This window comes from Centrocercus urophasianus, unplaced genomic scaffold (assembly GCF_019232065.1).
Source record: "Centrocercus urophasianus isolate 14NV4802_14NV808 unplaced genomic scaffold, USGS_Curo_1.0 seq_17, whole genome shotgun sequence".
Taxonomy (NCBI): domain Eukaryota; kingdom Metazoa; phylum Chordata; class Aves; order Galliformes; family Phasianidae; genus Centrocercus; species Centrocercus urophasianus.
In genome coordinates, this window is record NW_024884722.1 from 29386120 (window position 1) to 29412633 (window position 26514).

General features: G+C 39.7%; 1 protein-coding gene across 2 annotated transcripts in view; it reads left to right on the forward strand.

Annotated features, from left to right (window-relative positions):
• Positions 1 to 26514, forward strand: part of BMPR1A (bone morphogenetic protein receptor type 1A) — a 78957-nt gene that overhangs the window by 35507 nt on the left and 16936 nt on the right. Inside the window, exons 2-3 of one of the 2 annotated variants that reach the window (XM_042817674.1) lie at positions 1172 to 1298; positions 18264 to 18459. In XM_042817674.1, coding sequence (XP_042673608.1) covers positions 18393 to 18459 — 67 coding nt within the window. In that variant the 5' untranslated portion in view covers positions 1172 to 1298; positions 18264 to 18392. The remainder of the gene's footprint in view (positions 1 to 1171; positions 1299 to 18263; positions 18460 to 26514) is intronic. The other variant, XM_042817675.1, reaches the window with a different exon arrangement.

Below are 26514 nucleotides of genomic sequence, written 5' to 3' on the forward strand. Positions count from 1 at the left end.
GTGTCAGCCTGTCTGCTCAGTGGAGACAGTTGTCTTGAAAAACTGATGCCATCCGATACTCAGGGTGGTTTCGGATTGCCATTTTGCACAGATTTATTATTCATTACCAGGACTATTAAACCTCAGTGTGTTAGGAGCAGTACTTATAAATGGACGTGGAGACAGAAGTATTTTGACCTTGTGATGATAATGTTCTTATGGAGCTTAGAAAGGAAACAGGAAGTGGACACAAACTTTTCCTCTGCTAGAAATCATGTGGGTGCATGCTTCATCCATCCCTTTTCCTAATGCTGTTGGCCTTCACATTCAAAAATAAGGCATTAAATTACTAGATTGTAAGATTGGTTGTATATTTTTAACCATCTGTGTTAGTGATGTTTGAGCTTCTGTTTTACTGTCAAGGTCATGTTTGCAGACTGGAAGTTCTTAGTGATAAAATTCTTGTGTGCTGTTTCTAAAAGCTTCAGATAGAAAAGAAACATTCACAAATTGTGATGTGATAAAATGGGAAGAGCTGGCAATACGTGCCACATGCTCAAGTTGAAATCTAAGTAGAAAAGCTGATAAGCCCAAAATTCATGTTATGTTTGAAAACCAAGGGCCAATTGACACAAGTGAATTGTTGTGAATCTGCAGTCCTGAAGATTCTTGAGTGTTTAATAAAGGTTGATTGGAGCATTATTTCTTTTTTTTTTTCCCATTTGTGCCATCAACAATACGTCCAACTCCTAATCTGTTTTAGAAATAAAATTGGAGAAATTGAGTGGCTTGTAAACCTGATTGCTGGAGGACAGGTGAATCCAGGAGTTACTGGTTGGTAATTGGCAAAGATGAGGAAGGCACATAGGAAACTTATTTATAGGAAACCTGCCTAGAGGGACTCATAGCATCCCTCCTCCCCAGGATCTCCCATCATCTACGACAAACCCGTATGTCACCTAAAACACTGAATGGAAAATGCTTTTCAGTACAAATATTATGTAACTATACAACTGCTAGAAGTGTAGCAGTCTAAAAAGTTGGATTTTTTTTCTAGGAGCAGTTCATAGTGGCAGATGGCTTCCATTATTTCGGATATCAGTATCTTCAATATGTAGTTTGCGTTATGTTCTATAAGGTGTCAATACAATTTCTTTGGATAACTCGTAAGTAAAATTTTTTTATTTTACAGATTCATAGAAATATGCGTTTCCATAGTACCACCTTTGAACTAATGAAGTGGAAATACAGATGAAAACAGTCTGGAGGAAGCTTGAAGTACAATATAGTTTCATTCAGTTTCTTAATTCTGAAGTAAGGTAAATATATCAAAAATATTTTTAATGTTTCTGGAGTAAATATGCGTATGATAAGCAGCCACCTTATCTTTCCTTTAAAAAATTTTAAAGCTGCTGCTGCTTTTTTTTTTTTTAATGCTGATGACAGTGTTTTTAACATCATGCTGAAACTGCTGAAACTGCTGTTTGGTCTTCTTTCTGTTCTGTGTATCACTTAAGAAAAGAAGACAAATGAGTATCAAATACAGGCATTTATTTTACTGAGAGAGATTGGAAAAAAGTTACTACTATACAAATTCTGTTTGCTGTAACCTGCCAGGTTATAGTCAGGTCACAGTTATAATTAATCTTTTAGTGGAAGTAAATGACTAGTTTTGCTGCTAAGTGACAGATGCCTGTTGGCCATCTTGTCCTCTGGCATAGTGCCTGATGACTACAGAGTTTTATTACATTGTTTTTTTCTAATTGTTACTGCTATTAGTAATGGTTTTTCATACTAAATTCCACTGCCTTAATATTTTGAAGTCATTCCTGTGATTGATTATGAACGCTGTGCGTGGGGTTTTGGTGTGTTGTTCCAAGTTTGCTGTTTTGCAGTGTCTGAAGCTTTTTTTCCTTTACGCAATTAAGACACTGATTACAATCATCCTGTTATGTTGGATTTTGACAAGTTTCAGAATTCTCTTCTGCAACATTAATTCAGTTGGTATTGGCCCTTCTATCTTCTCACTGTCGTTGCTGAGGCAATGCCCACATACAGCGTTCAGATCTGTGACTGTTGGCCCTTCCTCTCTCTTTTTCCCATTTGGGAATGAACATTGTCTCATGAGAGATGGAACAGCTTCAGAGACTTGCGCTCTCAGGCTTCACCAGTCATTATCTGTTCTTTTTCAAAGGAAGTTTGCTGCTTGGATTATGTTAGTTCTGTAGCTTACGGCCCTTATTACAAATTCACCTTATATCTCTTTTCAGGAAAATAGAAATTCAGGTACAGCAGCTCTGTCTCTCTTTCACTTGCAAAGATCAGCCAAGGGAGGTTGAAAGGAGTTTTTATGTTTGATATATCCTACTTAGAGAAGCATATGGTTTTAGAGAAAATCCTGCAAGGAAAGGATCAACATAGAATTTGACTAACGTGTATTTTTTTTCTTCTGCTGATTTATTATTTGAAAACAGTAACTTTCTGCACACCATAAACAAATTGACAAAGCTCTAAAGCTTGAACTCATGCTGGGAAGTGCAAAATCTGTAGTCAAATCTACAGTACGTCAGGTCAGGAAGATCCTAATCTGGTCTACATGGGACACGTCTTGATTTATGTTAGCTTTTATAATCCTATTTTACTCAAGTTTTTGTGTCTGACAGTACAAGAAGATAGGCAAGCTTTTATTCTTTTTTGCATTTAATCACATGTTCCTCATATTGGAGAAAGGATAATTCAAAGACCAGTTCTACTGTGTTTCTTGCAGCCAAAGTAACCTTAGATCTAGCACATTTATGCACTACTAAAAAGTTAAAGGGCAGTGCTGAAAATAACAGGCTTTGCATTGACACAAAGCAAAAAACAAATTTATTCCTATTTTTTTTCCTGTGAAGAGGAGCAGATCATTTCTCATCCAATGACACAGACAACTGAACAATACATAACAGGCTAGATATAAGGAAAAAATCTTATACAGTGAGATTGGTGAAGCACTGAAACAGGTTGCCTAGTGTTATGGCTGATGTCCCTGGAGACTTTCAAGGTGAGGCTGGATCAGGCCCTGGGCAACCTGGTGTAGCTGTGATGTCCCTGTTCATCGCAGGGGAGTTGAACTAGATGGCCCTCAGAGCTTCCTTCCAACTCTGAGGATTCTATGATTCTATAATTTTTTCTTTTAAATTGTTACAGAGTTCTCTCAAAATGTGTCACTGTCTTAAAAGATCTCTCTTCTGTCTACCAGAAATAACAGCTTCTCTTCTCAGCATAGGAAGAAATACAAAGAAATATCAGAACAGAGATTGTGGAGAACTTTTTCATGCTAACAGGAGACTGTATACGCTAGGGGCTGTCTGTAGCATTGAAGAACGTCGTTAAACAGGACAGAACCACAACAGCCAATGAGAAGAATGATAAATGTGTGGAATTGAAAGGATAATATGTGTTTGGAGTTTTACAGGAATAGAGAACCATTAAGGGTGGGGAATGTGTCATCACAGAACAGTTCTTTCATCCTATTGCCCACTGTTCTCAGTGATCCCATTCCTAACGCATGTAGAGTTGATTCAGAGGAAAAGGGAAAACGTTCATGAAAAATCTCTCTCCTTTCATGTAAGAGACCTGAGAGAAAGGTACTTTTTTGGAGACTGCATATGTAGATTGGTTGAAATAAGGAATACCGGTAAATATTTATGCCTTTGAAATAACACCTGTATTTTCTTCTTAAGCATCTTTAAGATACTGTCCTTATTTGAAATAAGCTGGAAAACAGGCAGATGCCCTTCTATTGCACAGTGGGAAAAAGAAAGGGACTTTTTTTGCCAATATTTGTTTATTTTTGTTCTCTGATGACACTGGGCAAAAACTGTCATGTGGCAGAGCACAAGTAGATGCACTTGGACTGAAAACTCCAGATGAAATACGCTTTTAAAAATAGAATGGTGGAGAAAAAAATAATGCCACAAAGCCATAAAAACTACACAAGTTACTTCCCCTCCCCCTCCTGTCCTTTGTGCACTGTATTTTTCAGTAGTTAGATTATTAGCAGTAGATGGAGAGGGAAAGTTGTTTGATGCTTTTCTTGTAGGTGAACAGATAATCTGACAAAAAGTAATACAGTACCATTATTCCTCAAGATTTCACTATCTTGACACAGCTTGTATAATTTTTACTGAAGATTTTTACTTGAAAGTCAGAAAGCGTGAAAATAAAAGAGGGCAAGTCTCTGCAAGTCTGAACCAAGCAAACCCAGAATTTTTTGCTAGTCACTTCTGTTTTTATGTGTTCTACCTTCTCTTTTCATTCCTTTTGTAATTTAATTTTAATAGCCAGGTAACAGACAAAAGATGAGAAATCAAGGTTACTAAAGCCAAAAGAGGGAAAGAATATAAATACTGGCTCTAGATGGAGTGTATCATCCCAGATGTTGGTTAGCCAATTTACTCCCTAAGTGAGATCAGCCTGTAGTGTTGCATTTCACACCAGGAAGTGCTTTCAGTTGAATTTTTGGCGGGGGCATTTTGACACCCACAAAACCCTGTGAAAGTGAATGCTTTAATTGTAAATTTATGCTGTGAAAAAGATGATGTTATCATCTAAAACTTCATTTGTCACTTCCTAAGTGGTACACCAATTTGTGATTAAATCTTGTTGGCTATCTCCTCTGTGTTAAGGTTCAATGAAGCATGTCATGCATCTCTGACAGCTGTTGACCTCTCAAGATGAGGAATAATCCTCATTTATTTTGGTCTGTGATTAATGCAGAATGTCTTTTTAATATGGCATTTCCTTGTACTTCTGGTAGCTGTACCTTATTTTTGGGGCTCTGTAAAATTCTCTTGCGTTTACTTAGTAGGGTAAATACCTACTTCTTGATTGTAACTGTGAATGTGTGCAAGTCTTCAGCATTTGCATGATGTAAATGGAGAAATGCGGCATGGTATACTGCACTTAATCAATATGGCCGTACGTTCTTAGTTACCTTCTGCAACTAGTCTCCTATGTCATGTTGTCTCTTTATTTAATATAAAGATTTTGTTTGTGTGATTAGTTTTTCTTCAGGGTGTTGAAAACAACTTGGATTACTTCAATATATATTTTCCATTAAACCTTAAAATACTCCCTTAATTCATCTTGCCTTTAGGAGGCAATAACTAGAAGAAGATTAAAGACCTCTGATCTAGTGATGGTTAACCAGCAACTTCAGTTGACAGTTTTGGAATAAATTCCTACTTTTCAGCTTCTATTGCCTTCAGAGTCACCTTTTTCCCCTCCCAGGCTGGTGGTGATAGGGCTATTTCATCTCATGTGCTGGAGCTTCTTCCTTTAGTAGCCAGGATCACGTCAAGTGTTTCAGTACAAAATCTTGAAGCTATGAGATGTTTTTCTTGCAATGGTTTTCTTATTAATCATCAAGATCTCCTCTGTTGAATAAGGAAGCAATTATTCTAAAAGGTTGGGGTAGTTGTCTTTGAATTTTCTTGGCAGCAAACTATTGGCTAGGAGTTAATTCTATAGCAAACAGGCTCAGCCACTTCAGACTCAAACCACAAATGGGAAATGCAGGTCAGTATGCTCATAGCATTTTCCAGGAGTGGAGTAACCAGAAATCCGTGTCCTCTTTTTTATCTGCTGATCAAAACAGGAAGTGCCAGTGATTCCACTCTAGAGTTGTTCACTTCTGATGCATGCTGTCACACATCCTTTGGAAAGTAGTGTGTGTCTAATCTGTGATCGGTGTCCTCTTGACAGTACTTCCTTTTTTTAGATCCATTTGTCCTAGTTTCACCCAAGTTGTTCAGTAGTATGACCATCTTGCTCTCAGCTTAACACATGGGACTTCCTGATTGCTGGACCAAGACTGTCAGGAAGATCAAGTTATGCTGTTCTGCAGTCCCTTTATGCTCATTTTTATGTTGAACCTGTTAAGCTCAGAATCTCCTGTTGAAAGTCTGGTGAGTAACAGCTCTTAGGAAATCTGGGCAAGTTCCTGTGTAGCAAGAGGAGGCAGTAAGAGTGGTGAGCTGCTGGGCACAAGTTGCCCAGAGAGGTGGTGAGAAAACCCATCCCTCAAGACATTCAAGGTCAGGCTGCACCATGGTCTGAGCAACCTGATCTAGCTGTGGATGTCCGTGTTCATTGCAGGGGACTAGTAGACCTTTAAGGGTCCTTTCCAACTCAAACAGTTCTATTATTCGATAAGGTTCAATTTTATATCTTATTTATGTATCTGGGGATGGGAACTTAATATGGTTGAGTGGAGAATTAAGGATAGGAGAAGTATAGAGGGAATGCATTCATGGAACGATCTGAAGATGCTTATGTTGATGGGAATGTATTTTACAGACAGTATTATGCAGTTAGAAGCATTCCTGATTTTCTGTTTTGGTTGTTTCTTGACTTGGTTAAATTTAAACATTTAAATGAAGAATGGTAAGATGTAGTTACGTTCTAAACAATAACACAAGGAACGTTTTGTTTTCATTTGAAGTACGGCTTCTCTTTCTTCCCATAGTGCAGTAGGAAATGGCTGGTTTCCTTGTTTCTGAGATGTGGTATGCTTAAAAAAATGAAGAATAAACAGTAACAAAGTCTTGATAAAGAAGGCTTATTTTTTATCGTGTATTTCAAAAATGTTTTGTGCTTACAACACAGTACAAGATTTCAGAGTCTTGAGTAATTGGAGTATTTTAAAACTTAAGTAGTCAACTTCAAAACTTCATAGAAATACATACAGTGGAATATAATCTGAGTAACTAGGCAGTAAATATTAATGTCTTGGTTAGTTATCTGCTATTTAAATATTCTGCCTTTTTTTTTAACAGGAAGGTCTGTTAATGCTATAGAAGGAGGATCATTTGTTGATAAGTTATTTAAAAAAAAAAAAAAAAAAAGCTTATTGTTTGCTATGAACTGACTCATGATAATGGCAGTAGTTACTTCTAACAACATAAATGCCAAAAAGTAACGCTAACTTGGCTGTATTTATCAATAATGTGAAGGGCAAACTAACAGGAAAAAAGGCAAGATTATGTAATCTGGAAAAAATATAAAGGAAGTACACAACTCCGGAATGACTGATTAAGTCAGGATGATGAAAGACAAAGTCATTTGATCCATTTGGAGTGAATTTAAGGTAAGGAAAATATATTCCTGTAGGATGAGCAATGTCAAATATTTCCTTTAGTGGAGGTAAAAGGAGTCTTAGAAACATCATTGCATATCTACATCTAGAAGGGGGTGAGAGAGTGTCATCTTGGTAAGCAGAACCTGTTACCCACCTGTTCTTGTGAACGTGGTGGCTATCACATACAGTGCATGCATGAAGGCAGTGGGATGGATGGCCTTGTCTTGAGTGACTTTGTGAGTGCACGTGGTAGAGCGCTGCTTTACAGCTGAGGACATGGAGGACGTGGCCTTTGGAGTTTTTGCCTCTGTGAAAACATGTTGCAATAGTGTTTAATATGTATATTGAAAGAGTAGGCATGTGAATGAGCAAATGGGGGGAAGCTTTAGCCTGTATTTGTGTGTTTTGTATACATACTTCTGAAGAAAATAGAAGCTTTGATGTGTATGATTTTTAGCTTGACTTTCCTGGAAGCTGCAGGTTGCTTACACTGATAAGGAAGTTTCCATGCACAGGTGACTCCTTATTGTGACATATGTGAGGCATCTTGCACCCAGATTTTAAAGGTCTGTGGCTGGTCTCAGCGACATAAAATACGGGCCTGTTGGAGACTGAGTAATGCTAGAAGGGTCCCAAGAAGGTCAGAGGTTTCACAGTGAGGTTGTGTAGAACATATCCCAAAGCGTTGGACCTTTCCTCAAAGACACTGATCTTTTCCCAAGATTTGAATTACTTATTCACTTGTGTGGTTTCAAGTTGCTAGTTTTTGAAACACTGATCTAACTGGACCATCTAACCATCTAACTGGAAAGAGGAATGGAAATACATATTTGGGAGGTGATAAAGGATTGATCATAATGAGATACTGTGCTGCATTTGCTAGAGGTGGTTCAGTAATGGTGAGTTGTTCTGTCCCTTTTTTTTCTGTCAAAAATAGTTCTTTATGCTCTTTAAATCACAACAAAATTTGTTCCCTTTGAATCTGTAGTTTTCCTGTAACCCATTATTTTTCCCTCACATATTTAATTTGAATAATCAGCCTTAATTCTGACCTGTAGTTATATTCAGTCACAGTAACCAGCCCTGAAATATAAGCTTTTCTACAGTTTGATCTTTTCCTTTGTCACCTTTTTGTGGACCACACCTGAAATATTTACAAACACTGCTAATGAACCTGCTCCTTTTGAAAAGCAGAAATAATCAGTACTATTTTGTTCTACCAACACATGATAAGCTTGTGTTCTTCTCTGAATTTTCTGCCCTCAGAAAGTTATTTCTGAAGTTATTTCACATACAATTATGAACAGGAATGAGGAGTACAGCAACCTTTTTTTTTTTTTTTAAGCAGTTAATTCAAGTAATTTTGCTACGCATGAAAATTGATCGGTTTTTAGTTGCTGTCATTAGAATATGAATCAATTCAGAAATCAGGGATGCACTTTGGTAGACATTTCATATCAAAAATTTCAAGATGAGTTTAAGTGCATGCAAGATTTCGAGTGATGGAGATGGGAGACAAGTGTTGAAACAAAGGGATTTTGATGCTATCATATGATGCAGGGACAACTGATGTTTTTTCTTGAAAACGTACATGAATTACTTGATGGGGATCATTAGTTTGAACACTGTTATCCAGCAGTCTTGTGGGGTGCTTGCATGCAGCTGTCACCTTGCAGTTGATGAACAGTGCAAACACAAGTTTTGACCTGGATTTATCCGTGGTTCTCCTCAGCAGCGAGTTGAGTTCAACCAGAACTATTTAATTTTTACACTGCATCTGTCATACTTCCTCTAACCAGCAACTACTGGTAACTGCAGCAGTTACAGAACTTACTGGCCCCCATGGCTCAGGCTGGTGTAGGAAACATGAAGATCTAGGTTTTGCTGGGGAGAAAAAAAAAGTCAGGTGCCCCTCAAGTCTGACCCACAATAATCTGTGTCGCACTTAAGTCACATGGTGAAGTTAAAATGAGGATTTTCTCTGTGCTTTACATTTTTTCTCTGTGCTATGATTAATACTCTTTTCCTTCACACATACATAGTGGTGAGGCTTTTTCTTCCTTCCCATTTGTAGATTTTGATTTGTTTCCATTACCAAAGCCTCTGTGGAGTTTTTCACCTTGACGGTGGTTCCTCCATATCATACAGCTACCAGTTCTGGGAAGTTAAGCATGTTATGTCTGGGATTGATGTTATTTTTTTCTCTCCCCTTCACAGCAATTGGTGAAAATAGAAAATCTGTACAATTACAATACAGCCAGTGTGTAAGACTGTCTTTCGTGTCCAGTTGTACAAACAATGCTCTATTCTGGAAGATTGGCCCTGGGTGCTGTTTGCATCTAAGGGACTGTGGCAGTCTCTTAACAGATGGCAAATGTTACTGCTTTTTCACTTGAAGAGTGAAAATATCCATATTGATAGTGTTAACAGATCTGAAAAGTGCATCTTTCAGTTACAGCTAGAGCCAAGGAGATGGTGATGGGCCTCATGTTAAGCCCAGCCTTCAGTCTTACAAGACAGAGGTAAAAAATCACCAGGATGCTTGTGGCTTATTTGGCAATGAAACTACTTTGGACCATTAAGTTATGTGTAAAGATGGGGAGGCAAGTCTTCATCCTTGACAGATAATTTGCGTGTGGAGTAGGAGTTGATCATTGAAAGGTAAAGGATTGTGAAAGAAATAAGGATTTGATAGTGTAGATGTGGAAGGATCTCTGTATGCAGTAACAGCCTTGACAGAATAATGCAGCAAAAGACAGAATGTGGTGGTTACGTGAGAGTGGCTTTGAATGACTGCAGAATATCCAAACTGCAAAACTAATAGAGGTGACATCAGGAGGTAGATGCATTTATTTTCAATACTTTAGTTTAAGGAATTATTGAGACATCAGAGGAGATAGATACGTTCATGCTTGAGGATGATGGGGGGCGAAAGAGGCAGAATGTTATTATACAGTTATGTCCAAGACTTTCCTGTAATACTGAGCATGGGCAGGTAGTCATATACTGCAAGGGTCAAAGAGCAAAAGCAGGGAAACAACGAAGGTTGACAGAAGGAATATATTACAAACTCAGTACCTTCTTAGATTCCTTAGATATGTAGTGTTACTTGCTTACCATATGAAGAGAAAAGGTGACGTGAAGAAAAGGAAAAGAATAAAGATGAAAAGAACATTTTAGCTAGAAGTGTTTTAATATAAGAAGAAAAAATACAACGAAGAGAACCAATTTACATGTTGACATATTGTCCTTAAATCTTCTGTGCTATGGTTGTTGAAAACCTTTTCCTGGTAATAATATCAGTTTGCAGTCAGAAGGTGGTGCAACTAATGGAGAAACACTAGTAATAGAACCACTGAACTCCCAGTTGAAATATTTTAATCTGTTTTCTAGTCCTGCTTCTTGTATATTTGTTTTTGGTGAACTTTGTGTGAAAAATTTTAACAGTATTGCTTCACTGCAAGGAAACAGGGAACTATAACTGTTGAAGTATAAACATTACCTTTGAACTCTGTCATTGTCCACTAATTGAAATATTACCGTTCAGACTTAGAAATGTCTTTGAAGCTATATTTGATGAAAGTACATTGTTCAAACTTAAGAGAAGCAGTTTGTGTGCATGCCATGTTGTTTCTGTAGTTATTTAACCGAGCAAATCTACAGTGCACTTAGTTTAATGCAAATCAAGGTCAAACTCCTACTTTTGTCTCAGCAAGCCTTGCAGAATACCGAGTCAGAATACTAACGTGGTCCAAGAGGCTCAGCTGCATTCATCCAAAGTCCTGGAAGTTTTTCCCAAAGCAGTAATACTTTCTTACATGTTTCACAATTAAAAACTGAATACTGAGGATAAAAGTAGAAACTGAATGTAGCCTAGTAATAATTTTGGATAATTTATACCGTAAATATAGACTTTCTTAATATAGACATCAAATTTAATACCTGTTATTTGTGAAGTAACCGTGCTTGAGCATGGTGTGCTTTATACATAAGTACATAACTGAATTCCTTCCAAGTTCTACATGAGATAATTAATGTTGTAATTACAGAATACTTGCAGTTAGCTGGTTTATTTCTTTCTATCCTTTATTTGTGCTGAAACTTTATTTCTGCGGAAACTTTGTTAACCACCCATGCACCAGGGCTCTCTCTCCTTGCAATCTAGGGCAGCTGCTGGTGAGAGGGCTTGTGATGTTGCTATCCCAGCCACCTCGCTCATTTGCTGGAGGTCAGTGCCTCCGTGGCAGTATCAGCCTTGTGCCAGCTCAACGGCACAGCTGTTCAGAGACCGGCATATTAATTTGAACTGCCAGGCACTCTGATTTAGGCCATGCAAGACTTGCTGCTGACAATGCTTGCTCACCTCTTGTGCCCTTACTGTGGAGGCGGTCACCTCCTTATGTTTTGCATCTGGAGCCTGTAACCTTATGAAAATATCCCAATGTGAGTTCTAAGGTGGGTGGTGAGGCTCATGGCAGACAGAAGGCAATTCATGCAGTTGGAGAAAATGGTGAGAGAGGGTGAAAGGGCGCGTTTCAGCACTTTAAAGTTAGAAGGGCACAAACAAAAGTAACAAACATAAGAATTACATGCCATTTGGGAAGTACATACCTAAAATCTTGTTTCTGTAGTACATACACTTGGAAGATTTAGGGAGCGTATAAACAGGAGGGGGAACGACCGTTTATAAGGGTGGATAGTAATAGGACAAGGGGGAATGGTTTTAAACTGAGCCAGAGGAGGTTTAGGTTAGATATTAGGAGGAAGTTTTTCACCCAGAGGGTGGTGAGGCACTGGAACAGGTTGCCCAAGGAGGTTGTGGATGCCCCATCCCTGGAGGCATTCAAGGCCAGGCTGGATGTGGCTCTGGGCAGCCTGGTCTGCTGGTTGGCGACCCTGCACACAGCAGGGGGTTGAAACCAGATGATGATTGTGGTCCTTTTCAACGCAGGCCATTCTGTGATTCCACGATTCTATGATTTGATGGTCTCTTCTGTTACCTCCTCCTAGGAATTATGTGCTCCGTGCCCTGTCAGGAAAGCGTACCCTTCATGCAACAGGTGACATCACAGCAGCAGATTTCACACTGCAGCATAAGGAGCGAGGGCCCTGCGGTCGGTGTTACCAAGTTGGCTCTTGTGACCTTGGTAATTACTAATCTGCACTATCGGTATTTCTGAGCCTCGTCCGCAGTGCTTGTTGAGCGTTTGATTTCGTGCTTAGTTACTGGAAGCCTTGAATAGGAAAAGGCGAAGGAAAATCTGGAGAGGAAGAAAGCAACCGCAGCCCGAGCTGTTCTCCGGGGCTAGAGGTGTTCCGGGGGAAGGCGGCATTGTCATGCTAATGCCCGGGGGCCGAGTTGCGGGGCAGCCATGCGAACAATGGCCGTGGAGCCAGAAAGTCTGCGCGGCACCTCGCCGAGCGGGGCCGGGGGGGCTCGGCGCTGCGCTGCTGGCAGCCGGCCACGGCACTGCGGTCCTCGCTGCCTCGGTCGGGCCGAGGGGAGCGAGAAGAGAGGGCTGCGCCGAGAGGGCCGCCGGTCTGCTTTTCGGTATTCCGCGAGGAAAAGGGCCCGAAGCTCCTCAGCCGAGCGGCTCCGATTCTTCTCTTCCCGAGCTGGAAACCGCACCGTCGGCAGCAGCGGCACCGCCCTGTGGGCGGGGCTCGGTACCACATGGCCCTGCTCGGCGCGGCGCGGCGGCTGCGCGCACCCGCGGTGCGGGGCGGAGGCGTCACTGCGCTGGGCGAGGCTGGGGGGCTGGTGGGCAGCTAAGGCCGAGGCGGCCGTGTGTGATAGTGCTCTGCTACCGCCCTGATACACGGGCAGGGTATCAAATACTTGAGACTCCGAACCCAAGTGCGTCCCCAGGCACGTTAGTACAACCGTATGGTATTTTCAGTAGCAACATAAGGCATTTTAAGAAAATCTCTTTTTTTTTCAATTCGCGTTGACTGGTGTGACAGTAAGGAGCTAGCGAAAATGACAGCTGATAAAATCAATGAAGGAAGGGTGGTAGCGCCTGGAAGAGCAGCAGAAGGGTGATGTTGGCTGGGGTAGGGAGGAGATTCTTGCACTTGTGCGAAGGGCAGAATGCCTCAGCCAGCTAATGGCAAAAACAGCACAGCTGGAAGGGGGAAAATGGGTCAAGATGAATAAAAGTGGTGTAGTGAAGTCTTGTTTGAATATGCTCAAGAGAATGTGTCGTGCTTGTTGCTTGTAGCACATGGGGGATAGATGTGAATACCTGATGGCACTGGGAAAATACGTTTGCTGAATTTCATTACTGTTAATTTAATGGCAGAAACTTTGTAGCAGTTAGTTAATTGGAATTCCAGAATAACAGTAAGATGGACATTGAGGAGTCCAACAAGTAGCGTCCCCAATTACCTAATTGTGCTGGGCATGGTAAAAAGTAGCTATGCTTTAATTTCTTCATGGTTAACAACTTTGTTTGTGAAGCAGACAGATACGTCATGATTTGGTAGTTTGGTTTCTGAAGTGACTTTCATCCAGCTGCTTAATATCAAGTCCGTTCTTAGCATTAACTCTTCTGCAGAAAACAATTGTTAATGTTTTCTGAATGAACAAACCCACCGCTGCTCTAAGTTCATTATAAATACGTTTATAAATATCCACTGAATTAGGTTATATTATGCATTTCAATCTTTTGAGAAGCATGTGACACACTTTATTTAGTATTTCAAATTTTGTAGTAGATTGTGGTTGGTGAAAGAATGTGGAAACCATACTCACAATCTTGGGTTTTAAATGTGTGAAATCACTAGTATTTTTTAAATAATGCTGTATAATCTTCAGTTTAATCGAATTGGTTTTTTGGCCTTGCACAGGTAGGTGCATGAACATGTGGACTGGAGTAGTTTTTGTTGATGTCATGCAGCCAATTGGCTTGCAGTAGCTGGCAGTCTTCTCATTGACTCCTGACTTCAAAGATTTCAGTGGTGGTTTTACCTGCATTTACCTGTGTTTTTCATGTGGGACATGTGACAGTGCTTAAGTATAGTTAGTTTATCTGTTTCAGTATGATGCTTTTTCACAGGCATGCCTTCCATTAACTACATAGAAACGTGTTTTAAAAAGCAGTCAGAAAAAGAAAAGCACAGAACATCAAACTTGCATTTGAATTGTTGTGTTATGGAATTGACTGAAATGGACTAAATTTGATTTTGATCAAAAGTTAACCTCAGCTCTTTTTTTTTTATTTATTACAATTAGGAATATGGAGTTAGAAGCACTCACTTGTTTCAGGGTCCGCACCTTTTCTGTCACCTGCAGCTGTATCAGATGGTGGACTTAATTGTTAAGATTCTGGATTAGATTTAGTTAGATCAGCCCAAAAACCTAACTGGGTTTGGAAATAATCTTCTAATTTCTGCTCTAACTGCATTTTAATGGCTAGATCATACCTACTTGTTGAGACGGTAGTTTGCAGATTGAATACCTGTGTGTCTTTTCTTCTTTATTTACATGTTATGCTTTCAAAGATGATTCTTTTCCTTTCCAACTTTCACTTTATTAATCTTTTTGTCTCCATTCATAGGTCTTTCCTGTTCTCCACGTAGTGTTACCAGTCCTCTGCTTATGGTGAATGTATCTGCATTGTCTCTCTTACAGTGCTGTTTCCTCTGGAAAATTTTGAAGGGGGGTCCTCAAGTTGTGTTTGCCTCTGTCTTCCAGCCACACTGCACTGATGCTTCTAACATCATGTGTTTGGTTAACTATGTCCAAGGACATCAGTACAGTACCTTTATGCATCAACTCCTAAGCTGCTTAAAGAAGAAATGAAACTTTGCCACTGTCATGCCGTTGTATTTCATCCTGGTTCTCATACTCCAGTTCTTCACGTGATTCAAATCATTTTTACATAAAAGCAACACTAAACTGAACTGAACAGTTCATGTTTGCCAGAAGAGTTTATCAACAGTCTACTTACTGACCTTAGTTCTTTAATGAAAAATGATAGATCAGGTTGATTCAATTTTATGTAAGAATTGAGATCCTTTAATGTCATTTGAACTACGTGAGCGATTTCCATTCTCAGAACTAATTATTGTCTGCTCTGCATTGAATTCTTTACTGTTGTTCTTTCAACCAAATTAACTATTGTCTGTGTCATCATATCAGGTGTGTTTTAAAGTTCTAATATTTGTAGTAGAAGAGTTGCTGTTGCATCTGACTGACAGTCTGGCATTCTGTTCTACTTCAAGGTTGTGTTTGAAGCTGTTTGTATGATTGAGGTAGCATGTTTATAGTTACCTAAGTCGCATCTTGCCCCCATTATGTGCAGGGACCACAATGAATGTTTTTCAATTTTGCTTTGCCAAATACATTTATCTGGTACTTTATGTACTAAAGCAGATGTTTTGAAATGTATCTTGTGTGTTGAAATGAACTTAAGTTCTAATTCTCATTGTTTGACATTTCATATATTCTCTTTTTAGAGCACTATCTTGGTGCTATGTTGCGTACTGTCATACTTTATTGAAAGTTAGGGATGGTGCAGCTCTTTTGGTATTGGGGTCAAGCTGTTAAAAACCACATCTAAAGAACAATTACTCCTAGATTTTCTACTTCAAAAATCACCTTGGACCACATGACACATTTTGTGTCCTTTAGCTTGCTATTTTTGGAGTCATACAAGGTGTAAGGCTAAGATGACCATCCTGGTTCATGAATTCACAGCTGAGATCCAATTAGAAAAAAAAAGCCACAGTTATAATAACCAAAGCATTATCTTAAATGTTTTTAGGAGGGATAATAATCTACTCTGTAGACAAATTGCACATTGATTTATGAACAAATCACTCAAAAAGATTGTAGTTGAATGCTTCTTCATAGCTATAATAGGAAAAAAAAGAGATTAAAGACTTTGGAATCAACTGGTTGGCTTGTGGTTTTGAATTTCTTCAGTGTAACTGAGTTGACAAACACTCTATTAGTTAATTGGTGCCTTAACACATTTGAAGCGCTCCCTTAGTTGTGTCCTTCTACACTATTATCAGTCTATTAATAGTCGGGCAGTTTTTGGAGATGTTCCAGCTACTGCATACCTTGGTGTGCTGCCGTGTGGCTGCAGTCTTCCTTGTTACTGGCAGTCCAGCAGCAGCTCAGGAGAGATGTAACCATGGCACTTTGTGTTTTGTTAAATGTGGTTTTGTTGTCGTGTTTTTGTCTTGCTTTAATGAAATATATTCTCAGAGGAAGAAATTCTCACACTGAGGGGTGTGGTATAGTATATAGTTCTAGTACAGTACTAGAATAACTAGTCTGTTTTATAACATTCTCAATCTGTTAAACTATGTGGCAGTTGTATCAGTTATCAGAGTGCAAGGTAGTGTTGAGAACTAAATCTTGTCAGGCAATTTCCTTTTTCTGAGAAGGAACAATAAAGGTTTCTAGAGAACTATTTGGCATAGTTCAGCTCAGAAACTGAAATGAAAACAAGAAACGGCTCAAAGGGTGGGTGAGAAATGTCTGAAATCTGCTCTGATAGTGTGGCAGAAAAGCTCTGTTGAGTTTTACTGTGATGACTGAGAAGACTGCCCCAACCTGCCTATACTGGGTTTTTGACGCTTGTTTGTTGCTTTTGTAGCCCGGGCAGCAGAACAAGACATGTTCACATATTTCCTATTGTGGCATTTCATGCTGAATTTCTGATTTTTCTTCGGTGTAGCTTAAGTTTCCCTGCCACACCATGAAGTGTTGTCATTGTGGGTACAGCAAGTTTCGTAGTGCCTGTCTGCCAGTGCCTTGAGCCAGCTGGGTTGGACTGACGCTGGCAGCGGCAGCAAGGTAATGCTAGCAATTATGTGAGGGCGTTGTGCATACGTTTCAGGAGGACAGAAGGGAGTTGCAGTCCTGCAGGGTTTTAGTTTCCATTTTTGAGATATTCTTTTAAACGGTGATAAGCATTCCAGGGTTACAGTGATATAATAATTGGGAGTTGGGAAAAAGGATATGTTCTTTGTGTCATTTTGTTACATGTACTTTGATGCGCATACTTATGCGTGGTGAAAATTGAAGTATTAAAGAAAGGAGATGCACACGGGTTGTAAGCTGTTGCGTTTCTAGAGACAGCGGCTGTTGGAGCTCAGAGCACTGGGGCCGTTAGCAAGGCACGCTGCCATTCGTGCAGCATGAGGGCGATGCTGCCTGCCTTCCCCTATAGCCCGCACCACATTGAGGCTGCTCTGAGCCCACAGCTCAGGGCCTTGCTGCCGCCTGCACCGAAGTGCTTTGTTGCTTCATTAGAGAGAAGTCAGAGATGTGTGAAAAGTAGGGCACGGGTCGGAGGCTGCATGCCCCTTCCCGCCGCAATTGAAGTGACAGACACCTCCCGGCTCTGCCGCTAATTTCCCTCCATGGTGAATGCCTCTGAAACACTAATTAAAATGAAAAGTTCTCGGGTCTTACGGCAGACAGATTGAGTTATTTCTGGTGGAAGCGGCCACCAGCAGTAATTGCAGCACAAATGCGAGGGTCTGCATTCATGAGCAGCGCCGGGCTGACAGGGGTCAGGGGGTCAGGCCCGCCGAAACAAGAGGCCGCACAAAGGCGGATTCGGGGTTCTCATCTTCCTCCTACAAAATCGCCTTTGTTTCTCTGCAATGTTTAGGTGTTTGAGCTGCTCTCAAGTCTTCTCAGGCCTAATTACACTTCCTTTTTTAATCACTGTAAAAAGTTCATTCAGCAGAACACAATCAACTACTGCACTTAATAAAGGAGTGGTATTTGACCACTGCAGTCTGGAAAAGACTTTTTAAAAAAAAGTCTGAAAAAGACTTTTTATTCTGGAAAAGACTTTTTAAAACTTTTTATTCAATCTAATTTTACATGTTAATCTGTTAAATAGCGCCTGTGATAGCTGTGTGAGTCAAAAAATTATGATGGCAACTGGTGAGTTAACAAACATCATAATTTTGTTTCAGCCATTAAAACTGCTGTGGGTCTGGTTCTTAGTTATTTTAGAAAATCCTAACTATTACTAATATTTTTAGTTACTGATCTTAATAAACATCCACTGCCTTAATTTAATTTTGCAGCAGCCTAGTTATCTTCAGTGTGATGGAGAATGTTGAAGTCTTCTTTCCTTGTTTCAGAAATGCAAGTAGTAACTGAACACTATTTTACTGTATCTTTCAGGAAACGAAGTTGGAGAAGTTACAAAATCATCCTTGCAGTTTTGTATTAGGCTTCACCAAACAGACGGAGCTTAACGTTTGTCAAGCAGAAGGGCCACTTGCCTTGCGCAGGAAGGATTAAAAGTGAACAATGACTCGACTGAGAGTTTGTGAGCGATTGCTTGGAGCCTATCTGCTTATCATTCTCCATGTTCAAGGTAATTGTATACAAGCTGGAAAAAACCTTGTATTTCATCTGTAACTGAGTATGCATTCTGTTTGCTGTTGTTTTGTTGTGTATATTTTGGTGAGCTCTATGCTCACCAAACACCGAGGACCATTCTTTTTCAGGCAGGTTGGTATGTCTGCCTGACGTGTCAAACACCTACTAAAAGAAAAAAAAAGGGAAGATGATAGTGGTCACGTGGAGGTTAGATTATGGAGTATAGAACTGCAATTGCTTGAATAGAGCAGATGCCAGCACAGATACACTGTAGAGAAACTGACATGAGCAGTAAAACTGAAGAAATTCTGTGTTGTGACCTCTTGGATTTCAGTTTTCTATATGTGTATCTGAACCCTTCAAATTTGACCCACTGTAGAAGCTGCAGTGTGGAATTCTCCGTATTTTTTTTTAACACAACAGCCAAGACAGTTCAGCGTTAAACAAACCATTTCTGCTCACTCAGTTGGATGAGCTGAGGCTACATGGTGTTCATAATAGCCTGGTTTTTGGTTAGTGAAGTATTTGTGAGTCTATTGTCTGTCTGGTCATGAATTACCAATAAGTTCTGGAGATACGGTTATCACTAGGACTTCTATTCCTCTCTTGAATTAGGTTAAATTAAAAAGAAAACCAGTGTGCCTGTCTTCTTGTTGGGACTTGATACAGAGTTGAAGCTTATAACTTTTAAGATTATAAATTTTAGTATTATAATAACTGTCAAGACTACAATTAGTTAGGGGGAAAGAAAGTAAGTTGGCTGTACGTTGTTCTGATGGGTGGATAAGAATCCCATTCTTGTTAGTTACAATGGTATCAGTGAAGCTATTTTAATAATTTTTATCTGGGAACTGCCCTAGCTTCTAACCTGCATGGGGAGAAATGTTTACACAGATCACTAGGCTTTCCTAAGCAATACATATAAATGATATTTCAGATGAACAGTGGAAATATATTATGCTATCTGTGCTGATTGCAGCTTTGGTGTGGCAAGGGGCAGCCTGGCAAGGCTGTGACACAAAAGTGTTTTCTTTGAATTGACTGTGGAGGAGCTGGTCAGCTACACTGTCTTAAAATAATGAGGAATGCTTCTGTGCAGGGCAGATCATCTGTCAGCTTATTGCAGTATTGTTCTGCTCACTTGTTCACAGCTAAAGTTTTGTGGAACACAAGTCCCCTCTCTGGATACGTGCAAAACTTCGTCGAAAGTATTTAAGGCTAAAGTTCTTGTGCATGCACGCACTTTGGGTCTGAGGAGGAGCAAGGGGCTTGATTTGAAGCTTTGCAATTGTAGTGAATATTTCAAGGTTGTAGGCAATAAAACAATCAGAAATGTAGGATTCTCACATCTTAGTTAACCCGGGAGAGGGAAATCCTTAATACCAGTCCCACATCCTATTGTGAATGTGCAATTTTTTAATTAACAAGAATTAATTGAATCTGTTTAGACAGAAATAGCTTAGGTTGCATGTAGTTGAAGTTTAGAGTACAGATTCACTTCTATTTACAAATTTATTCCTGCTAGCAATCTCAGTAAAGGAAACTTTGGAGAGAAATCAGGAAAAATAAAATTTGTCAAGCATAGAACAGGCTGCCTAAGAAGCTGTGCCTTACCTGTCCTTAGGGCTGTCCAAACTTTGATTGGAAGACTTTGAGCAACCAAGTCTAACTTACAGGTTGGACCACCTTTGACCAAGTGGTATCAGAGACATCTGAAAGATCTGTTCCACTCTGGATTATTCTCAGATATAGTAATTTGTAGTAGAGCTTGTTCCACTAGCATTTTACTCAAAAACAATACCAACTGGAAAAACAAATTTGTTTCTCTTTCATATCTCCCTAGTTACAAATAGAAATAAGATAAATATAGAGATCTCAAAGTGACTTAAAATTCAACTACATTCTTTCTGATAACAATGCTTGAATGAATATTTTCTACTATATTATAATAATAAATTTCACTTAATTAATTTGAAATACTCTGTATTCTAAAAAAAAAATCTGCCTCTGAAGAAGGAATTACTCTTAAGAATATCTCTTGACTTTCACATCAATACAGAGAAAGTTCTGAAAGCCCTGAGAAAATTGAGCTACCTGAAATGTTGCTTCTTTGATGCAAATTGCCTAAAGGCTTGTCTTCAAACACATGAAATGTACTGGGGGAGAGGGGGTAAAAACAGAAGGAAAAAAACAAAACAAAGACCCAGTCGTCTATACACTTTTTGGATTCTTGGGGGAATCTGGTTTAGGGCAATGTGGAACAAATAAGCTGATAGTTACAAGTATTATCTTAGGAAAGAGGATTGCATCTTCTTTTTAGCTTATGGAGCACTGCCCTGGCTGAGAAATGATCAGAAATGGATGTGAATAGCAGAGGATTAAATTTAATAGCCTTTATTTAAAAAACAAAAGGCACAAGCCATTTCTGTATTTCTTTTCTCATTGTGGAAGACCTTTACGATATCATCATAGATGTAACTTAGTCTCCATTCACTACTGCTTTACATAGACAACCAGCTACTTTTGCTTATCTTAGGCAAGAATTCATCACCTTCAACTACAATTAAGCACTGTAGTAAATGGGTATTTGTCTTACTGCTAGTGCAGGTTTTCAGTTCACAGAACCAGTTTTACTTCAGAGTAGCATTCCTTGTTTTACGCAGTTCCATAATGAGCAGAACTAATCAAAGTATGCAATGGGCTGTTTAAGTAGCTTCAAGTATACTTAAAAATGTTCTCCTAAATTTTAAACTTGGATATAATTATAATGTAATATTAGACATCTGATTCATCACGTTTTTGTATGTTCCTCAGGCACACTGCGGAACACCAGTATAGTAGATCATCTAAATTAGTTAACAAAAAAATTGCATTCAATATATATGAAGAAAATTTTATTGAAACTTAAATTTTAAAACCTTCTTCAGTATTAAGACTTAAAGTTGGTGCTGTCAATTAGTGAACAGAAAATAAATCTGTTCATGTTTGTTTTCAGTATCATGCTTCCTGTTATTTGTATGGTCAAGAGATCTATGTCCATGTGGAGACTGGTCATGACTGGTGTTCCCTAGGGGGTCAGTCTTAGGAGTGGTGCTCCTTAATATCTTTATCAACTAGCTAGAATGGTTGTATCAAGTGCACCCTAAGCAAGTTTGCTGATGACACCAAGCTGAGCAGTGCAGCTGACACAATAAAATGAAGGGATGCCATCCAGAGGGACCTCGGCAAGCTCAGTAAGTGGGGATGTGAAAATCTAATGAAGTTTAACAAGACCAAGTGCAAGGTGTTGCATTTGGGTCAGGGCATTCTCGGATGGGCACAGGATAGGAGAAGAACTCATCAAGAGCAGCCCTGCACAGAGGAACTTGGGGATCCTGGTAGACAAAAAGCTGAACATGATCCAGCAGTGTGTGCTTGCAACCCAGAAAGGCCAACTGCATCCTGGACTGCATTAAAAGAGTGGCTAGTAGGGAGAGGGAGGGGGTTGTCCCCCTCTACTCTGCCCTTGTGAAGCCCCATCAGAAGTATCGTGTCCAAGCCTAGGGTCCCCCGTGAAGGAAAAACATGGAGCTGTTTGAGGAGGTCCAGAGGAGGGCCACAAAGATGCTCAGTGGGCTGGAGCACCTCTTTTGTGAAGAAAGATTGAGGAATTTGGGCTCAGTTAGCTTGGAGAAGTATCTGGGGAGACCTCACTGCAGCCTTCTAGTGCTTGAAAGGGGCTTATAAGCAGGAGGGGGGCTGACTTTCAATGTGGTCTGATAGTGATAAGAAAAGGGGGTATGGCTTTAAACTAAAAGAGGGGAGATTTAGGTTAGCTGTTAGGCAGAATTTTTCTTATTCCGAGAATGGTGAAGTACTGGAACAGATTTCCCACAGGAATTGTGGACACCTTGTCTCTGGAGGTATTCCAAACCAAGCTGGATGGAGGGCCCTGGGCAGCCTGATCTGGTAGGTGACAGTTGCCCATGGCAGGGGGCTTGGAACTGTGTGATCTTTATGATCCTTTCCAACCTAAGCCATTCTATGATTGAAAATTATTGTGTTGAAAATAGTTTATTGAACTTTAATGCACTTTATGAATTTCATGTTTTGTGTTTAAGTTCAGTAACTAACCTGAAAAAATCTGTATGTTCTAAAATCTGCAGAAGGAACTTAATTTTTCAGGGTCTGATTTATTGCTTAGGAACGTCATATTTCTGTTTACCTGTGTTCTTCCCAACTCATGGTTCCATATATCTTTAAAACATTGGCAGCAAACTTGTTAAATTATTGTCAATTAAAACTTGTTAAATTATTGGTAAATATTTCTTCTGATTAAGTTACTTCAATGGATTATGAAGAGAGTATATATATCTGTATCTTACTTAGGCTAAATTTGAGATTAACTTTGTTTTTCAAAAGTACTCTTAATATAAGCTGTAATGCAGTGAATTGGGTTTTTTTAATTTTTTAAAGTAAATTAGAAGTAAAATCTTTTTTTCTTTTTCTCTTGTATTTAATATACATGAACAGAGAGTATTCTTCAGAAGTGACTGTTCTGGGGAAGGGAAGTAGGACCAGAGGTTTGGTATTGCTGGTTGAAGCGCTGTTATGTTAAACTGTGCGGCATACCTCCTGGGGCAGCCAGAGGGTGGCAGTCAAGGGTTTTAAACAAGCAGTCTGGGAACTTCTGATTTTTGTTGTTGTTTTTGTTTTGTTGTCATTGTTTGTTTTTTAAGGAGCCAGTTCTGCTAGGTGGAGCTGCCTATAACATGCCTGGCCTTCAGAGATCACAGGCTTGACATATTTATTTAAAAAAAAAAAATAAAAAAAAAGGCAGCTCTATAGAAACTTAAAGGTTAAAAATACCAGAATGCAGAGCTCGTAGAAGTATTGAAGATACTTTATTTGTACCCATAACACTAATTTTCTGTGTTACTGTGTTTTTAATGGAAAGTGCTGTTATTTTGTTCAATCTGTGCCCATTATACCAAGGTTTGTGTACAGTACATCTTGGAAACTTCTCATCAGTAGAATGGTGACAGGCCCTGGCTATAATATCTCCTTTTTTCTAAGGAAGACCTATTTAACATAAGAGGTATTTAGAGTACTATAGTTCTGTTAGGAAAAATCCATTTTAAGGATAATTTATTTTGGAATGAAAGTGTTTTCATGTATAATGTCAGTATAAACTAGAGGAAAGGGATACTATTATGAATTCAGCAGAAAACTTCTGAACAACTTGAGTGGACTACCTGGACTTGTGCAAAGCATTGGATACTGGTTTGCATGGCGTTCTGGTCACCAAAATGGAGGAAAATGGATATGATGGATGGACCACTCTCTGGATGAGGAATTGGCTGGATGGTTGCACTCAGAGAGTTGTGGTCAGTGGCTTGATGTCCATGTCCAAGTGGAGATTGGTGGTGTTGGGAGCAATACTATTTAACATCTTTGTAGGCAGCATGGACAATGGGATCGAGTGCACCCTCAGCAAGTTTTCAGGTGACACCAAGTGAGTGGTGCAGTTGACACACTAGAGGGAAGAGGTGCTATCCAGAGGGACCTGCACAGACTTGAGAGGTGGGCCCATGCCAACCTCATCGTATTCAACAAGACCAAGGGTCAGGGCAGAGAGCAGCCCTGAGGAGAAAGATTTGGGAGTGTCGATTGATGAAAGATTGAACACGAGCCAGCAGTGTGCACTTGCAGCTAGAAGGCAAACCGTATCTTGGGTTGCATCAAGAGAAGTGTGACCAGCAGGTCGAGGGAGGTGATTTTGCCCCTCTACTTTGCTCTGGTGAGACCTGGATACTGTGTCCAGTTCTGGAGCCTCCAACACAGTAAGGATATGGAGTTGTTGGAACAGGTCCAGAGGAGGGCCACGAAGATTATCAGAGTGTTGGAGCACCTCCTGTACAAGGACAGGCTGAGACAGCTGTGGCTCTTCGGCCTGGAGAAGGAAGGCTCCAAGGAGACCATACAGCAGTCTTCCAGTACTTGAAGGGGGCCTACAGGAAAGATGGGGAAGGACTTTTTATAAGGGGAGGTAGCAACAGGGTGAGTCGAGGGTGAGGGGAAATGGTTATAAAGAGGAAGAGGGTAGATTGAGACTAGATATTAGGAAGAAATTGTTTACTGTGAGAGTGGAACAGGTTGACCAGTGAGGTTGTGAATGCCACCTCCCTGGAAGCATTCAAAGCCAGGCTGGATGTGACTTTGAGCAACATGATCTAGAGGGTGATGTCCTTGCCTATAGCAGGGGAGTTGGAACTAGGTGATCTTAAATGTCCCTTCCAACCCAAACTGTTCTATGATTCTCTGAATTCAGTAACTAGTTCTAGCATTACAGCTTGATTTGTGGAGGATAGTTGATTATGAAATCACAGGCATAATTTTGGTTGAAGTAAACACAGAACATATGAGGCAATGTGGCAGCGGTATGGAGGAAATGCTAAACTGTTGGCTTGAAGTTTCATCAGCTTCTCTGTGGTTGTGTGAGAATGTTTGAGCTCACCAGCACTGACATTTGGTTCTGGCTGTGACCTTCCAACCAGTTCCTTATCTACTGAATAGTCCACCCTTCAAATTCTATTTCCCTCCAGTTTAGAGATAAGGATGTTGTGGGGTGACCATGTCAAAGGCCATGCAGAAATCCAGGTAGATGACATCAGTTACCTTCTGTTGCCATCACTCCATCATACAAAGCCACTAGATTGGTCAGGAACAGCGTTCCCTTGGTGAAGCCATGCTGGCTGTTTTGGATCACCTGCTCATCCTTTGTGTGCCTTGACATGCCTTTCAGGAGGATCTGCTCTATGATCTTTCTAGGCACAGAAGTGAGGCTCACTGGCCTGTAGTTCCCTTCCTCCCTTTCTTGTAAATAGGAATGACGTTTCCCGCTTTTCACAAATCTTGCTATGTAAATCATCCCTAAAGAATTAAGAGGAAAAATGTATTTTATTTTTATTATTTTGTATTTATGAAAGACTGGTAGACACTAGTCTTCCTGCAGCGTTAGTTTAGGAAAAATAATACTGCTTGAAAAATGCCAGACAGGGCTTAAAATTTAGATGGCACCTTTACACTGGCAAGGAAAATGAAAACTGTCCTTCGATAATTTATAGATATTTCTGTCAAAAAGTTCTGGGGAACTATATGGTTATGTTAGCCTGAACCTATTACAAATTGCAGTTTCATATTTTGTTTATTCTCATAAGAGCTGGGAGCAGCCCTACATTAATGGGCTTGGTATCTTCTAACAAATTGAAAAAATGCATTTAATGTGCAGAGTAGGAAGATGGATGAGATGCAGGTCGTAAAGTATTCAGACTTCGAACATGTGGAATTTCCCTGAAGATATAAGGGGTTTTACAATATTAACTATTTAGTTCCTAAATTAAGGAAATATGTCTTGGTAGTTGGACAAAATAAGAAGGAAAAATAATATTTGTGTTTATGCAGTGGCTTTTCCTTCAAGTAAATAGTAAGTAGAATTACCGTTTCTCTGAGCAGGTCAGGATTTCTCGGAAGTGAGAGCAGTGTTGTGTAACATCTGCAGCACGGTATTAAAATGAACTTACAGTTTTTGCTGGGCTGAAAGCTGTAGAAAGAGAGAAAGGACAGATGTGTGTGAGTGGGCACTTGAGAAGTGCAGAATTCCTTTTGATTAAATCTGAAATACCTGTTGCACAAGTAAAGGTGGTGTGCATGGATGTTGCTGAAGTACTGTTGAAAACTGTTTCAAATAAAACATGGCTAAGCGATCTGAGTTTTTAGGTAGAATAGGAAGGTACTCTTAATTGTATCTGAAGAAGATTCACTTACAGTGAAATAGCTGAGTTGGGGCTGCGCTCCCTACTGTATTTAGAACATATTTAGATATTTAGAACACTACTATTCACACATTTTGACAATGGATGTTAGAACAGAGTCGTGCAGAAAGTGATAGCTTCACGTTTTACCAGTCTTCTTTGCACATCTCTCAGCCACAGTGCAACATTAGAGTAACGTCTTCATTTCTCTACAGTTAGTGATCTAGGAGTTCACCAAGAAGCCCCAAGAATCTGTT